At 39.0% G+C, this 16,777-nt stretch overlaps 1 protein-coding gene across 4 annotated transcripts in view; it reads left to right on the plus strand.

Annotated features, from left to right (window-relative positions):
* Positions 1 to 16,777, plus strand: part of Sybu (syntabulin) — a 123,035-nt gene that overhangs the window by 39,559 nt on the left and 66,699 nt on the right. For 3 of the 4 annotated variants that reach the window (XM_021183568.3, XM_021183569.2, XM_085831790.1), the window contains one exon: positions 38 to 254. In XM_021183568.3, the coding sequence (XP_021039227.1) occupies positions 38 to 254 (217 nt within the window). The remainder of the gene's footprint in view (positions 1 to 37; positions 255 to 16,777) is intronic. The other variant, XM_085831789.1, reaches the window with a different exon arrangement.

The following is a 16,777-nucleotide window of genomic DNA, read 5'->3' on the forward strand; positions in this document are numbered from 1 at the left end:
GAAAATGATTGTTTTCTTTTGGCTTTCCAATTTGGAGAAGGAGCAGAGAGTGCAGCATCAGGAGAAGGAGATTTCCAGGAGCCGGATTCCCCGGTTGATTCTGCGGCCCCATCGGCCTCAGCAGCAGCAACAGCAGCAGAACAAGGTTTCCCCAGCCTCCGAGTCTCCCTTTTCGGAGGAAGAAAGTAGAGAGTTCAACCCCAGCAGCTCTGGACGCTCAGCAAGGACGATTAGCAGCAACAGCTTCTGCTCAGGTACACTAAGGCTATGAGCCCCTAGGGCGGGAAAGATGTGGCCTCTCAGCTAGAATTAGGCTTCTCCTATCCCCAAGACACTTGCACTGACCCTTTCTGGCTGTTGTAAGCTACCAATATAGCAGTTTTCTATGGTTCAGCCCAGTTAAATTTCTTACCATTTAGAATGTAAAATTCAACTTCTTTCTATCGTTTTAAAGTTTATTTTACTAAATCTAAAAACTACATTAGTTTTGGTTTTATACTAGCAATATCTATAATTCTAGGTATTCTTGGTTATGAAATACCCTAAATAAACTAACTTCTAACAAATGGAATAAAGATCAAGGACAATTCTACTACAGGTTTGGCCCTGTGGGGAAAAACCAAGGCTTATTACCAGCCAGACCTGATTCTCAGGATGAGCCGGAATCCCAGACCTACACTTAGATTGTATGTGATCTTGATCAGCTTGCTTAATTCTGGTGAACCTCAGTTGTTATAGCCATTAAATGGGACAATAAATACTGGTTGAGGATTCTGTATCTGAAATGCTTGGGAACCAAAATGTTTGCAGTTTTAGTTTTCAAATTTTGAAGTAGCATTGTATATGCATGTGTGTATGTGTATGTATATGTATATATGTATATATATGTGTGTGTCTATATACACCTATGAATATATATGCATACATATACATGAATGTACACATATTCACACACACATACACACACATATATATATATATATGTACACACATATTTTGTGATAAGAGTAAAATCTAAAGAATTCATTAACGTTTCATCTATATACTTCTTAACATATATCCCAAGGTATTTTTTAATTTGCCTATTTTTTGTATGTAATCTGTTACATGGCTTTTGGTGTCATTTTCTTCTACTCATCGACCTTGGGTTTATGTTAGTGCTCAAAGAGTTCCACATATACAGCATTTGGGATTTGGGTTACTAGTATTATGGATGCTTAACTATGCCTCTTTTGTAGAGTTTCTGAAAGATTCATTAGTATCATTTACCTAAGTGTTCCCCTACTACAGAGGTGCAATTTGGAGGTCTTTAAGATCTGATGGTTCTTCTTGTCATGAACTATGGTTGTCTCTTCAGCACATGACTAAGAATTTTCTTTAAGGTCAGAAGCATCGTTTAAGAACACAGATCTCTTCATAGTTCCTCAAATCTTACTGCTACCAATGGGCACCTCTGGTACTGAAGCACAACTTTAAAAAAATGTGGGTTTTTTGTTTGTTTTAAGAAATTTTAGGAATTTTGGTAAAATTTAAAGGACTGACTGACTTATGTTATAAAGGATGTTTTAGAATGTACAAAGTTTTCAAACTGATTAAAAGAACATGTGTGAGATGGGTGAGGGAATGCTGTGACCAATGTTCTAACTTAGCAGTGCACCAAAGTCTACTCCATTCAGAGCAGAAACAAGTGTTTAAAACAAGTGTCATGGTAAATATCGCTTCACACTTACAGCATGCATTCACAACAGTTATATTTTAGATATGTAGGTGCCTACTGTTTAAATGTTTCTCCTCCATGAAGCCTCAAAACTCCAATACATTCTAAAAACAGGTATCACAGTGTTACACTCTGAACTGAATTCCATTCCATTAGAATGAACAAATCTAGTTAAAACTCAATCATAGCTACTTAGCACTCTCCTGAGATGAAGAGCATGACTGGAAGCTAGTGGATGTGTGGCTGTCTACTTTAACACCATTTAACTCCATTGAAGAGTTCTGGGTTCACCCTGAATGAGTGTGCATAGGGCATGACTCCAGTTCTGTGTGTACAACTGGATTCCACACTTATTCCTGATAGCCTTTTCACATACTAACACTCCCTGTGACTGATTTCAAGGTGAGTATTTGTCAGAAGGAGTTCCTTAATAATAATAATAATATATATATATAGCTTTTATATATAGTCAAAACAAGTATATATACAGTTTTATATATAACTGTATACATAGTTGTTTTATATATAAACTTATTTATAGTATATATACAGTACTGCATATATAAATATATGTAAATATATAAATATATAAGTATTTATATGTATATACATATAAATTTATATGTATATGCTTATATACTATGTATATTTATATGTATATGGTTATATATAGTATATATGTATATAAACATATATACACATTTATATACATGTATATTTTATATACATATATACACATTTGTATATGTATATGTTTATATATATATAACTATATATAAATATACATAGTATGTAAACATATACATATATAACATATAACTATATATATAAAACTTTATGTGTGCAGTTATATATTTATATGGTTATATATATAAATATATAGTTATTAATAGCTTTATATAGTTTTATACATAGTTGTTTTGACTATATATAGTTATATATAACTATGTATATAGCACATATATATTATAAAATATAAAGACAAACAAGTAAAACTGTAAATTTTGATTGAGTCAGTCTCTCCTAGACCCATTTCCAGAATCACCCCTTCTTCCCTGAAGACCTGTCTCTCATGAAGACCATAATAGTAGACATGAAAATCGAAAGGGGATATTGATTCTTCTGCCATTAACTAGCTGAGAATTGAGTGGTAGACACATATAATTATGGGTGTCTACAAACCAGCCTTTCAATCCTCGGCCTTGTGCCTCGTCTCCAGACAGGGGTTCCTACCACTCCCTCTTCTCTCTCTAGCTTGCTGTGCTGGCAATTCCCCAAGGTTTGGGTCTGATGCCTTCCTTCCCCATCTTCCTTTCCTTTCCTGCAGAGCACTGATGAGTTCTACGAAGCTGCTGAGTGCTGCTCTGACTAAAATTGACAGCAGCAAGGCCTTTGGGGGATGTTAATGATGCTTTAGGAGGTCAGTCGGCTGGTGGAAAATAAATGGGTTTGGTTCTGTGGGGAACACTAATGCTGCAGGCAGTGAGGTAGAGAATGTAAAACATGTCCAGCCAGCAGGGGGAATCTCTGGTTTTAACTTAGACACTGGAATACTGAGGCCATGTTCTGGCCTCCATAGTCAGAGCTGTTAAACCAGACAACAAAAGACAAATGTTGACATGAGTTTAAAACTGCCATTATCTGTCAAAATGAAACCACCGGAACACATAACAGTGGCTAGTCACCAAAGCTTTCAGCCTGGAATGAACCTCTCTACATTAGTATTTGTTTGTTCAGAGTTCTTATATTCAGTACTGCAAAGGGACCATGGGGAGATAAAAGAAATTCTAATATTAAGAACTGAAAATTTAGAGGAAGGCATTACTTAAAACATCCTTCCTTAGGTTTAATTTGGGAATTATATTTTTCCCTAAATTTGGTATCAAAAAACATTAATTGCAAACATTATTTGTTATAAAATATTCATCTTTTGAAAGATAATTCATGTATAAGGTAATAAATTTATATATTGCTAAAGTTACCTAATATAAAAAGCTACCCCTTATGTTGATAAACTGGCATTCTATTGTTTCTGTAAAACCAAATATTTTCATAATAGATGGTCCCTATTTTCTGATGAAACTATGAGAGTTTTCTTACTGCTTCCTGTACTCCAATTATGTGTTCCTCTGCTAATTTTGTTGATCAGTGAAATTAAAAGTCTTACACCATTTCCAAAGTGACCTGCTCACTTTTACCCAGGGCCTCTTTTTCACCCCTGACTCCAACACATCCCTTCTTTCCTCCCAGGGGAACCTTGGAAAAGGAGCATTTAATGACTGGATAAGATATGATAAGACTGGATATGTTAATCTGTATGTTGTGTATATATCTAATTTTGGAGGGAAAGAGTTACGTATGACATTTCGCCAATCATTTGGGGCGTGTCACCAAAGAGGTTTTCTCTGAGTGGCTGCACCTCTGAGTGGGTGGAGTCTTGGAAGGTGAGCCTGTGCTTCGCATTTCATCAGTATGGGAGTGTTTTCAGACATGAGCATCATCTCAGCTAACCTAGAGTAGACCCTCAAGAACAGTTCTTGGATTTTTAGCTTTATGTAAATAGTGCACAGGAAGGAAGTACAGTTAATATTGTAGTATTAGTATTACAATACCTGCTTTCATGTACCTCTATTCTACCCAGTGTTTGTTTCATTTAGTAGAACATAGTTTTGACAGGGCATCATCATATCTCTGCCCAGGCCATCTTCCTTGTTTCTTTTATTTTAAATTAAGTATTTATTTCATTTACATTTCCAATGCTATCCCAAAAGTCCCTCCCACCCTCCCATACCCACTCCCCCACCCACCCACTCCTATGTCTTGGCCCTGGCATTCCCCTGTACTGAGGCATATAAGGTCTGCACGATGGCCACTGATGGCCAACCAGGCCATCTTCTGATACATATGCAGCTAGAGACACGAGCTCTTGGGGCTACTGGTTAATTCATATTGTTGTTCCACCTATAGGGTTGCAGATCCCCCCAGCTCCCTGGGTTCTTTCTCTAGCTCCTCCAATGGGGCCCTATGATCCCATCTTCCTTGTTTCTAATGTACCTATAAGAAGTGGTAAAGCCCACATTGGCAATTTGTGTTTTGGGTATGCCGTATGCCTACGGAATCTAGGCTTCTATTTATTTTTCTCCTTTTGAGGGTGGTAATGTGTACTTTATTTATTTTAATTCTTTCTTTAAATTCTTTTCTTTTTATTTTTTGTGATTATAACATATGTCACCATTTACCCTTTCCTTTCCTCCCTATAAACCCTCCCATATACCATTCCTTGCTCTTTTTCAAATTTATGACCTCTTTTTTGGGGGGGGAGGGGGTTGGAGGGAGATGAGGCGGTATAGCTGTGGGGTTTTGTTTGATTGGGTTTTGCTGTTGTTATTTTTGGTTATTAATGCCCTGTTTATTATTTTGTTATCACCCTTGTCACCATTAGGAAAGACTGAGGTAAATGTAACAGCTATCAGTCACCTGCTATAGTTAGCAGCCTGCTGTGCATTCCTCCTTGCTTAGTTGAGGCAATAATTACCCCCTTAGAATTGGAAGCAGATGGGCTGTTGAGGTTTAAGCTAGTTCTCCATGGGGTGCCTTGTAAACATGACAGGTGGAACAGATATTGCATATAGGACACTGGTTGTTTCAGGAGAGACTAGTAATTTCTCAGAATTATCTCTGATGTGTACGTGGAGATGAGATGCGTGAGCAAGTTTATGAGTTCTGTTAAAGAAAAAATATACCAAAGAGTCAAAAATCACACAATGCTTACCCTCTAACCTCAAGTGAGGGATTTGCAGAAAGTATTTGAATTTTTACAGTGGCTTGGATGAAATCGTTGACTGGCGCTGACCTCAAGGTAATCATTGTTGCTGTTTGTGGCAGAACAATTAAAGCAAATCATAGCCTGACTAACCCTGCTGAGGTATGACGAAACCTTCAGAAATTTGCCAGGCCTTGCCAAGCAAAAATATTTCTGCTTTGCTTTCATCTGGCTCGAGGAAACTTAGCATCTGGATAGAGTGAACCTTTGAACATGATGATTAGAGCTGAAGTGGACTGCTTCAAGTGACATGAACCACAATACCAAATTATACTAGCATTGAATGACTGCCAACCTGCTGTAAACTGAAAAACAAACACCCTAAGAATTGAAGATCAGTCGAATGGTTCTGAGGCCTAGACATTATAGCATAATATACATTTCAAGGACATACACCACATAAGTATATACCTAGTGGAATAGGTTATAAGTGTTGGGTCTATAAGCAGTATATCTTTGGACATGTTGTTACAGATAGCGAAGGATAAACTTTTTCCACTCAATTTTTTTAAAAACGTTAACAATGGGAACTGATGAATGTAACCATACTGAAGGAGATGAGCCACATCTAAGAGTAAGAGTGTCCCCAACCTGAAGAACCTGTACTTTTTTTTTTTTTTTTTTTTTTTTTGGTCTTTTTGAGACAGGGTTTCTCTGTATAGTGCTGGCTGTCCTGGAACTCACTTTGTAGACCAGGCTGGCCTCGAACTCAGAAATCCACCTGCCTCTGCCTCCCAAGTGCTGGGATTAAAGGCGTGAGCCACCACGCCCGGCTGAACCTGTACATTCTAAAGCTCTCACTGGTATGTTGTTTATCTGCTTTAAAGTCCCCAGTAAAACTTTACTTGTTTAAAATTTAGAGATTTGAGATCCCTCCTAAACCTGTCATCCTGGACTTTGAGAGCCTGAGAATTTTACAGGATTACTGGATTATTCTCTTGTGTGCCAAAGTCTCAGCCTCAAAAATTTATAGTCTGTGTCATGTGGGTAGAATTAGGCACAGGGTGGATGGAGATGCACAAAATCACACTATAAAATACACTAATATCAAAGACTGTCTTTGCCTCAGTATCTCCATTAACTATAGTTTCTGAGTCTGTGTAGACAACCTTCACACCCACAGTCTTATCAATAATACTTATATAATGGATTTAACCTGTGCCAGGTGGTAGAAAAATAATGGCGAGGAGAAAGGATTTTCTTAATTTTTTTTTCTCTGAAAATCTCTGGCTTTACTATCTGTCCCTAAACTTTTTACTCTCTTGTTTTCTTTCTTCAAGATGCGAATGACTTGTAGCAGGCTGAGTGTATGCAACACTCCTAGAACAAAGCCTGGAAACTCCATGGCTACAGTGAAAGAAGTCAAGGCAGAGAAACAGATGGGCTGTGAGTACTAGGAAACCCATCGTTTTACATGTTTCTGGCAACTCAGACTTATCCAGTAGGCATTTATTAGATGCTTGCTACAGAGGAGGAGGTGTGCTAAGACAACAAGAATGAATGGGGCACAACAGGGTTTAGAAAGACCATTCATTTTATTGCCTTAACTAGGATGCCTAAACAATAGGATAACAAACCTTTGGATGGGATCCCACACTGCTCCTTTACTTGCCCATTTAATGTCCCTGTCCCTTTTACCCATATCCGTACACCCTGCTGGCCTGAATTTGAGCTTGTTCCCTCACTTATTGTCAACATTGGCCTCTAACATTGCCTAAGTCTAACGTTTCAAAGAAGTATCATTGGTTAGCATGGTGTACTGGATAAACATAAACTTTGGCATCAGCAGAACTCACTAAAAGCATGAGATGAGATAGGAAGCAGTTTCGACTAGATTGGGAATAGCTTGCGTGCCATGCAAAAGTTTGATGTGTGAGATTAATTGTTCATACAAGAGCCAGATCAACGAATGACATAAACGGACAAAAGATACTGAAGGAGACTTTAAAACTAGATGATATGTGTGATACATCTTGGAAAAGATATACGTAGGCTGGAGTAGGAAGTCATGAAATGCAATGCAGAGCCTAGGTTATTTGTCAGTGTTCCACTTCTATATTATTGGGTGACTCCCTAGCATCCTCTATGCAGAAGCTGAATAGACCTCTATACTGTGCCCAATCCATAAGCAGTTTATCATCTGAGAACAGGAGGAGGGAAGAATTACCACCAAGTTGAGAAGATCTGTTGAGAAGAGGATACAATTGTAGTCATCCTTGAAGTAACACTCAGTGTCCACACTAATGCTTTGCCAACTTAAGCCACCATTCCTGTATTGGGGAGTGTAGTGTCTCCAAACACTAATGGAAATAAACTCCATAAAGAAGTCACACTCACTGCTCTGGGTAGCTGGTAGAGAGAGAAATTCAGAAAATACTTCTCTCAAAAGTTGGCATGTAAAGGCTTAGATGCTATTTAAGAGTTTGAGAAGCAGATAGTGGCATGACAAAAAGGGAAATCAGTGTATGTAAATGCCCTTACATGTATGTATGTATGTATGTATGTATGTAGAAGTCTTTAAAGTGCTCAACATATGGAGGGAACTGTGAAGAAGAGTAATTTCCCTAATCCTTCCTGCTCAGTCTGCACAACCCTGTGCAAAGCCAGCCAGCAGCTCAGAGTACAAGCCTGAAGTTGTTCAGCTGAGTTGTATTTCTCAGGCTGATTTGACATCCACTACCTCCATACTTTACCTTCAGGTGCTTTTATTCTGAGAAATTCCATCTCCAAGCTGCCAAATTGGAGACATGGGGAAGATCAAGTAAACAGAGCTACTAGGCATGCTTCTGTGTATGCTGACTTTCCTGACTTTCAAGCAAACTAGTTGCTTCAAAGCTCCTTTGCTATTCTACTTACCTGTGTCCTATTTTGAAGGTTCAACCCAGCCTTCCCTACATGAGAAAAAAGCCTCTGACTGAGTAGTGCAAAAGCACTGATAGATCAGCAACCTGGCTTGGGAGTCTCTTTGGGGTGGTTGCCTTGGCTCCTAGAGGAGGCCAGTGGTTTATCTTTGCAGAGAATCCAAACCACTTGGCAGTGTATGCCTGAACTCAATCTGCGACCCGGGCTGTATTCACCCCATCCCGGCAGGGCCTACCTTCTTCCCTTTGGCCTGATCCTGTGGATTTCTCTGGGCTCTTTTTCTTCAATAACTGACTGAGTTATCATCCTTCTGTCTTCTTTGTGGTTGCCTGTGTGGCTGGGATTCCCATGAAACACTAGCCTGACTCTCAGAATTCTAGAAGGCCTGTGATTCTTCAAGATTTAGGGGGAGAGATTCTAAAGTTCATTTTAAAAAGTATTCTAATTTAATTGAAAATTGATGAAAAACATTCCTTATTAAATGTGGAAGGGCATCTATCAGAGTAGATATGGTTTCATTTCTACAATTGATTTTGTTTTGCTTCTTGCGAGGCTGTGCTCATTTGTTGGGTAACTATGTACAGAGCATGTGCTATAGGAGAGGCACTGTTCTAATTGCTGAGCTGGAGCAATAACAATGCTAGTGGGGCCCTGACAGGTGCATGCTACCCAACACACGCATCTGCCATTCCTTGTCAACATGGAGAAATCCCTTTGCACAATACTCTAAGGACCATCTTTTATTGAAATCTTTCTTCTGTAGACACACATTTTGTATATGAATGTAACTTCCAAAATTTTAAGTTTTGCTTTATGACTGTCAGGAATTAGACTACTTAGGACCATGTTTCTTCCCTCATTCTCCTTTATCTTTTTCCTCTTTTTAAAAAATGTGAGCTTGTTGTGTTGTTGTTGTTCAGATTCTTCAGTACTAGAGAATCTGAGCAAAGCCTACCTTTTATCCCCAATCTCTAGCAATGGTTAAGAGCACTCGCTGCTCTTCTGGAGGCTCCAACGTGGATTCCCAGCAATCACATCTATAACTCTAGCTCCAGCCCACATGCAGACACATACACGTAATTAAAAATAAAATAATCTTTAACAAAAGTAAATATGATATACATATATCATATTACCTAAAACCATTACTTTTCCCAAATATTTGAAGTCTCAATGTTTCAAATGATGACCTACACAAAGAACAGTCCAGTGTTCCTTCTTTTCTGCTGTTTTATACCTTGCATTATTTTGACCACCACTGTCTTCGGATCTTTGGTATGAGAAGAACTAGAGAGCAGAGGGAAGGCCAGTATGTTGTTACAGCATGGTTTACTGTGATGCAGGCAGCCCCAGAAAGGTTTAGAGCTTCTTAAATATTGAGTTCTAGAGACTGAGAACTGGCTTCCTGGTCTGTCTCTGTCTCTCTTCTCTTCCTATTCATATATGTATTATGTGTATAGATATACACATAATACATATATATCTATACACATAATACATATATGAGTGTGAGTATAGATATATACACACACACACATATATATACACATGTATATGTATATACGTGTATATATATATATGTTTATATATACATATATACATGCATATATATGCATATCTATTTCTTAAGGAAAAAAAAAACCCTGAGACTTGAACAAGCCATGAGCCAGAAACAGTAAATAAAATGACATTGTTACAGAGAAATTCAGAGAGATCTGTTACTACCTAAAGCAATGGTTCTCTACCTTTCACAGGATTCTCCTAAGACTACTGGAAAACATAGAGATATACATCACAATTCACAACAGTGATTTTATGGCTGGAGGGGAGTGGGGTCATCACAAAATGAGGAGCTGCATTAAAGGGTTGAGAATTCGAAAGGTTGAGAAACCCTGTCCCTAAAGCCTCAGGGACAGCTGGACTCAGCATTTCTCCTACCAAGCTTACCTGTATCTCCAGTTTTGTAATTCAAACCCCCTCTCTCCCAGAACAGCTAGGCAAAAGTGTTCCCCTTATTAGTTTTGCCTTGATATTTTCCCTCCAGACTCCTTTCCCAGGGACAAGTTAAGCAACTTGAGTCTTGTGAGGGAAACCAAGTCACAGGCCTATGTTTCATACAATGGCCCCAGTCCTCCAGCTGAGAAAATGAACAGACTTTTTTCCATTCAGGTCCCTGTCCTGCCCCGTACTTCACCCATGGACTTTTAAGGGAGCACTCAGGGCTCCAAACTAGACCAGAAATCCTGGGAATGTTCATTTGTGAGATGATTATTTTTGTCTCCAAGAAACAGGGGAAGCATCCATTAAATAATTATTCCAATCTCCACTTGTTCTGGGAAACTCTGGTTCCATGACTGAGGGTGAGGTGCTCATCTGAGTAACTCAGACAAGCCATGTCTATCACCATTCAGAGAAAACAGTCTCTCTAGCCCCATTTTCCTGCAGCTATTATCCATTTGCTCTGTGTTTCTTCACAGCAATGTATCACCAGAACTTTTATCTCAACAATTTGCATCAACTAGTGTGTGTGTGGCCATGCTGGCAAGTCTTATTTCTCTGGTCTGCCACGTTTCCCTTGGCCTCCCAGCAATGCTCCACAGGTTGTCTTTCTCCTGTACTTTTGTGCCCCTCCCTCCCCAGTGGACATCCTGCCTGTTAGGTTATTCCATAGGCACTCTATCTCTACCTGACGTACATACCCCAGGGAATTTATGTAGTCTGTCTTTATGTTCCTGTCCTGTGAAGTGTGGTCATATTGAGTCCTTTCTTGCACTTCTTGCTCAATCTCACATGTATCTGTTCCACATCTCAAAGCCATGTTGAATCCATTCCTCAATGTTGCCACAGCAAAATCAAAATTTTTGTTTCACTGTTGACATACTCAGAAACTTGTTTTTCTTCATCCAGTAATGAACTGCCATATTACAACTTCAGGGAAAAATATGGAATATAACTTTGTTTCTTTGACATAAGTAAGTGTTTTCCATTCTTTTTCTAAATGTATCTTGAATACATTTACTTTTCTCATTTTTTCTAAACATTACCATCCCAATGAAGACATTGTTGTTCCTCGTTTATACAGCAGTCATGGCCTTTAGATGGGTATTTGCCTCTGACCTTTCATTCCTAAAGCAGGCCTGCAGCATACTGTTAGAGGAGACTCTGGCCTTGCCTATCCGGATTTAGACCACAGCTTTACCCACTCACTAATTACAAGCTTGGGACGGTGCCTCTATTGTACATGCCCAGGAATCCTGCTGATAATAGTGACTCTCTGAGGGGGACATTGGATTAAATTAGTAAAGATCTGTGTTAAGTGCTTAAAACAGTATTTAATGCTTACTATCAAGATGTGTTATCACCAACTAAGCCTGTTCCTCATTAGCACCAACCAGATTTTTGTCACTCCATGCCTAATGTGTTGAGATACTTGAGATGAGCTTAACTACTACAGCCTTGCACATGCCTTGGCTTCAACCTTCCTTCAATCACAGCAGCATTCATTGTCCCCATCACCTTCCTGTCACTGTCCTTAAGGGGCCATTTTATCATCTCAGAAGGGGTTTTAATACTCTTGTTTGCTTTTCTTGGAGGTATTTTACCTATTTTTCTCTAATAAGTTTTATTTTGTTCCTACCTCTTCCTCCATCCATCCTTCCTTCCTTCCTTCCTTCCTTCCTTCCTTCCTTCCTTTCTCTTCCCCGCCCCCACCCCACCCTGACCTCAATTCAAATGATCTCTTTAGGATCTTTCCATGACAAGCTATCTAATGAGGCTCATCCCCATTAGATAATGCCATGCAATGTGGTTCATTAATAGTACATTACACTCCTAAGTACCCTCTTTACATATTTTCCCACTTGCTTGTGTAATGTCTCTCCTCACTACCACAGTGTGAACTCTGTAAGGGAAAGCTCTGAGTGCTGGTTCTCATGGTGGCTTATAGAATACCTGGCACACTAGGAAATCAGAGGTTGTTATCAGAGAGGATGGATGGATAGATAGCATTATTATTTCTCAACACTGAACACAAGATAATAATTGTGCTTTGTGTTATTCTGAAGCAAAATTGGTATAGAGTATTCTATATGTGTGAGTTCTTACTATGAAAAGATGCTAATGTTGGGAGAATTAATAAAAGGTCTAGTAAAACATAGACTGCCAAAGTACGCTTTCTGCATAAATCACTTCATGGGTGGAGGAAGGAACCCTGCATTCACAAAAATATGGAAGCATTGCTTGCCTCAAATTTTCATGGTCTGTTTATTATGGGATGACTGCCTTCTGATAGATTTCTCTGTCTGTTTTTAATATGAACATTCTGAGAACTGCTGATGTTTCCTCTAAGGAAAGGAAAGGAAGTATTTTATTTTATTATTATTATTTTTCTGATTGACTCCTCCGGCTTTTCTTTTTTCTTTTTTTTTTCTCCTTTTCTTTTTTTTTTTTAATTGTTAATATTTTTTATTACATATTTTCCTCAATTACATTTCCAATGCTATCCCAAAAGTCCCCCATAGCGCCCCCCACTTCCCTACCCACCCATTCCCATTCTTTTGGCCCTGGCATTCCCCTATATTGGGGCATATAAAGTTTGCAAGTCCAATGGGCCTCTCTTTCCAGTGATAGCACCCAAGATATAAGATACAATTTGCTAAACGCATGAAACTCAAGAAGAATGAAGACCAAAGTGTGGACACTGTGCCCCTTCTTAGAATTGGGAACAAAACACCCAGGGAAGGAGTTACAGAGACAAAGCTCGTAGCTGTGATGAAAGGATGGACCATTTAGAGACTGCTGTATCCAGGGATCCGTCCCATAATCAGCTTCTAAACGCTGACACCATTGCATACACTAGCAAGATTTTACTGAAAGGACCCAAATATAGCTGTCTCTTGTGAGACGATGCCGGGGCCTAGCAAACACAGGAGTGGATGTTCACAGTCAGCTATTGGATGTATCACAGGGCTCCCAATGGAGAAGCTAGAGAAAGTACCCAAGGAGCTAAAGGGATCTGCAACCCTATTGTTGGAACAACATGATGTACTAACCAGAACCCTGGAGCTCTTGTCTCTAGCTGCATATGTATCGAAAGATGGCCTAGTCGGCCATCACTGGAAAGAGAGGCCCATTGGACTTGCAAACTTTATATGCCCCAATATAGGGGAATGCCAGGGCCAAAAGAATGGGAATGGGTGGGTAGGGAAGTGGGGGGCGCTATGGGGGACTTTTGGGATAGTATTGGAAATGTAATTGAGGAAAATATGTAATAAAAATATTAAAAAAAGAAAAGAAAAGCTCTTGTGCCCTCTCATCTGGGCATCTTAACTTCATGGTTGCATCCTGGCTAACTCTGTTCAGTCTCTTCTCCCATTATCATCATGGTATCCATCAGCATGAAGAGATGCCCAGACCAGCCCTTCACTCCAAAGCTTTGAGAAGTCCCCTTTGTAGGTGGACTTTGCATCGTGCCTCCATCTCATGTGCCCCAAGACAGTGTGTACTCAGAAATTCCACTAGCTGTCTTCTCTACAGGTTTTAAGCTACACTTATTTCTAGGAATATCCCACATGAACAAACAAATATTTCTTTGTTCTTACAAATATACAAATACTACCACACACATGGCACACATACATATTCACATGCACACATGTATCTTGATATGGCTAGCTTCTGTTCATTAAGACTCAGTTCAGGCTCCTCAACACAAAATTGCCCACTAATTCTGTCCATGCTCATCATCTGTGTATCATGTGCACCTCCAACAAAAGTCCCATCATAGAGATAACTATGGTTATGGCTATGGGAATAGAAACAAGCATGAGTGTAAATGTAGGTAATCGCTTTATGACTTTATTGGCTACCCTGAACTGTTTTTGCCTCTGACTTATTTTCCAGTTCATGAGTTCCTATAAGACCAAATTATCTCATATCCATCTGACTTCTACTTGCATGGAATTTGAAACAAAGAATATGACTGATTTTTATTAAGTGATTATTCTGTCTATGTGTGCTGGTTCAGATATGCTTGGCCCAGGGGGTAGCACTATTAGAAGATATGGCCTTGTTGGAGTAGGTGTGGCCTTATTGGAAAAAGAATGTCACTGTGGGCATGGACTTTAAGACCCTCATCCTAGCTACCTGAAAGTCAGTCTTCTCCTGCTCACCTTTGGAACAAGATGTTGAACTCTCAGCTCCTCCTGCACCATATCTGCTTGGATGTCATCATGCTCCCACCTTGATGATAATAAACTGAGTCTCTGAATCTGTAAGCCAGCTCCAATTAAATGTTGTCCTTATAAGAAAAAAAAAAAAAAAAAGAAAGTGGACAGCCTTGTCTAGTCCCTGATTTTAGAGGGATTGCTTCAAGCTTCTCACCATTTACTTTGATGTTGGCTACTGGTTTGCTGTAGATTGCTTTTATCATGTTTAGGTATGGGCCTTGAATTCCTGATCTTTCCAAGACTTTTATCATGAATGGGTGTTGGATCTTGTCAAATGCTTTTTCCGCATCTAACGAGATGATCATGTGGTTTTTGTCTTTGAGTTTGTTTATATACTGGATTATGTTGATGGATTTCCATATATTGAACCATCCCTGCATCCCTGGGATGAAACCTACTTGGTCAGGATGGATGATTGTTTTGATGTGTTCTTGGATTCGGTTAGCAAGAACTTTATTGAGGATTTTTGCATCAATATTCATAAGGGATATTGGTCTGAAGTTTTCTATCTTTGTTGGGTCTTTTTGTGGTTTAGGTATCTGAGTAATTGTGGCTTCATAGAATGAGTTGGGTAGAGTACCTTCTGTTTCAATTTTGTGGAATAGTTTGTGAAGAACTGGGATTAGATCTTCTTTGAAGGTCTGATAGAACTCTGCACTAAACCCATCTGGTCCTGGGCTTTTTTTGGTTGGGAGACTATTAATGACTGCTTCTATTTCTTTGGGGGATATAGGGCTGTTTAGATCATTAACCTGATCTTGGTTCAACTTTGGTACCTGGTACCTGTCTAGGAACTTCTCCATTTCATCCAGGTTCTCCAGTTTTGTTGAGTATAGCCTTTGGAAGAAGGATCTGATGGTGTTTTGGATGTCTTCAGGATCTGTTGTTATGTCTCCTTTTTCATTTCTGATTTTGTTAATTAGAATGCTTTCCCTATGCCCTCTAGTGAGTCTGGCTAAGGGTTTATCTATCTTGTTGATTTTCTCAAAGAACCAGCTCCTTGATTGGTTGATTCTTTGAATATTTCTTCTTGTTTCCACTTGATTGATTTCGCCCCTGAGTTTGATTATTTCCTGCTGTCTACTCCTTTTGGGTGAATTTGCTTCCTTTTGTTCTAGTGCTTTTAGGTGTGTTGTCAAGCTGCTAATGTGTGCTCTTTCTAGTTTCTTTTTGGAGGCAGTCAGAGCTATGAGTTTTCCTCTTAGAAATGCTTTCATTGCGTCCCATAAATTTGGGTATGTTGTGGCTTCATTTTCATTGAACTCTAAAAAGTCCTTAATTTCTTTCTTTATTCCTTCCTTGACCAAGGTATCATTGAGAAGAGTGTTGTTCAGTTTCCACGTGAAGGTTGGCTTTCTATTATTTATTTTGTTATTGAAGATCAGCCTTAGTCCATGGTGATCTGATAGGATGCATGGGACAATTTCAATATTTTTGTATCTGTTGAGGCCTGTTTTGTGCCCAATTACGTGGTCAATTTTGGAGAAGGTACCATGAGGTGCTGAGAAGAAGGTATATCCTTTTGTTTTAGGGTAAAATGTTCTGTAGATATCTGCCAGATCCATTTGATCCATAACTTCTGTTAGTTTCACTGTGTCCCTGTTTAGTTTCTGTTTCCATGAACTGTCCATTGGTGAAAGTGGTGTGTTGAAGTCTCCCACTATTATTGTATGAGGTGCAATGTGTGCTTTGAGATTTACTAAAGTGTCTTTAATGAATGAGGCTGCCTTTGTATTTGGAGCATAGATATTCAGGATTGATAGTTCCTCTTGGAGGATTTTACCTTTGATGAGTATGAAGTGCCCCTCCCTGTCTTTTTTGATGACTTTGGGTTGGAAGTCAATCTTATCAGATATTAGAATGGCTACTCCAGCTTGTTTCTTCATACCATTTGCTTGGAAAATTGTTTTCCAGCCTTTCATTCTGAGGTAGTGTCTATCTTTTTCTCTGAGATGAGTTTCCTGTAAGCAGCAAAATGTTGGGTCTTGTTTGTGTAGCCAGTTTGTTAGTCTATGTCTTTTTATCGGGGAGTTGAGACCATTGATATTAAGAGATATTAAGGAAAAGTAATTGTTGTTTCCTGTTATTTTTGTTGTTAAAGTTGGCATTCTGTTCTTGTGGCTGTCTTCTTTTAGGTTTGTTGAGGGA

The sequence above is a fragment of the Mus caroli genome, unplaced genomic scaffold, assembly GCF_978045245.1.
Source record: "Mus caroli unplaced genomic scaffold, Mus_caroli_1 scaffold_16, whole genome shotgun sequence".
Lineage (NCBI taxonomy): Eukaryota > Metazoa > Chordata > Mammalia > Rodentia > Muridae > Mus > Mus caroli.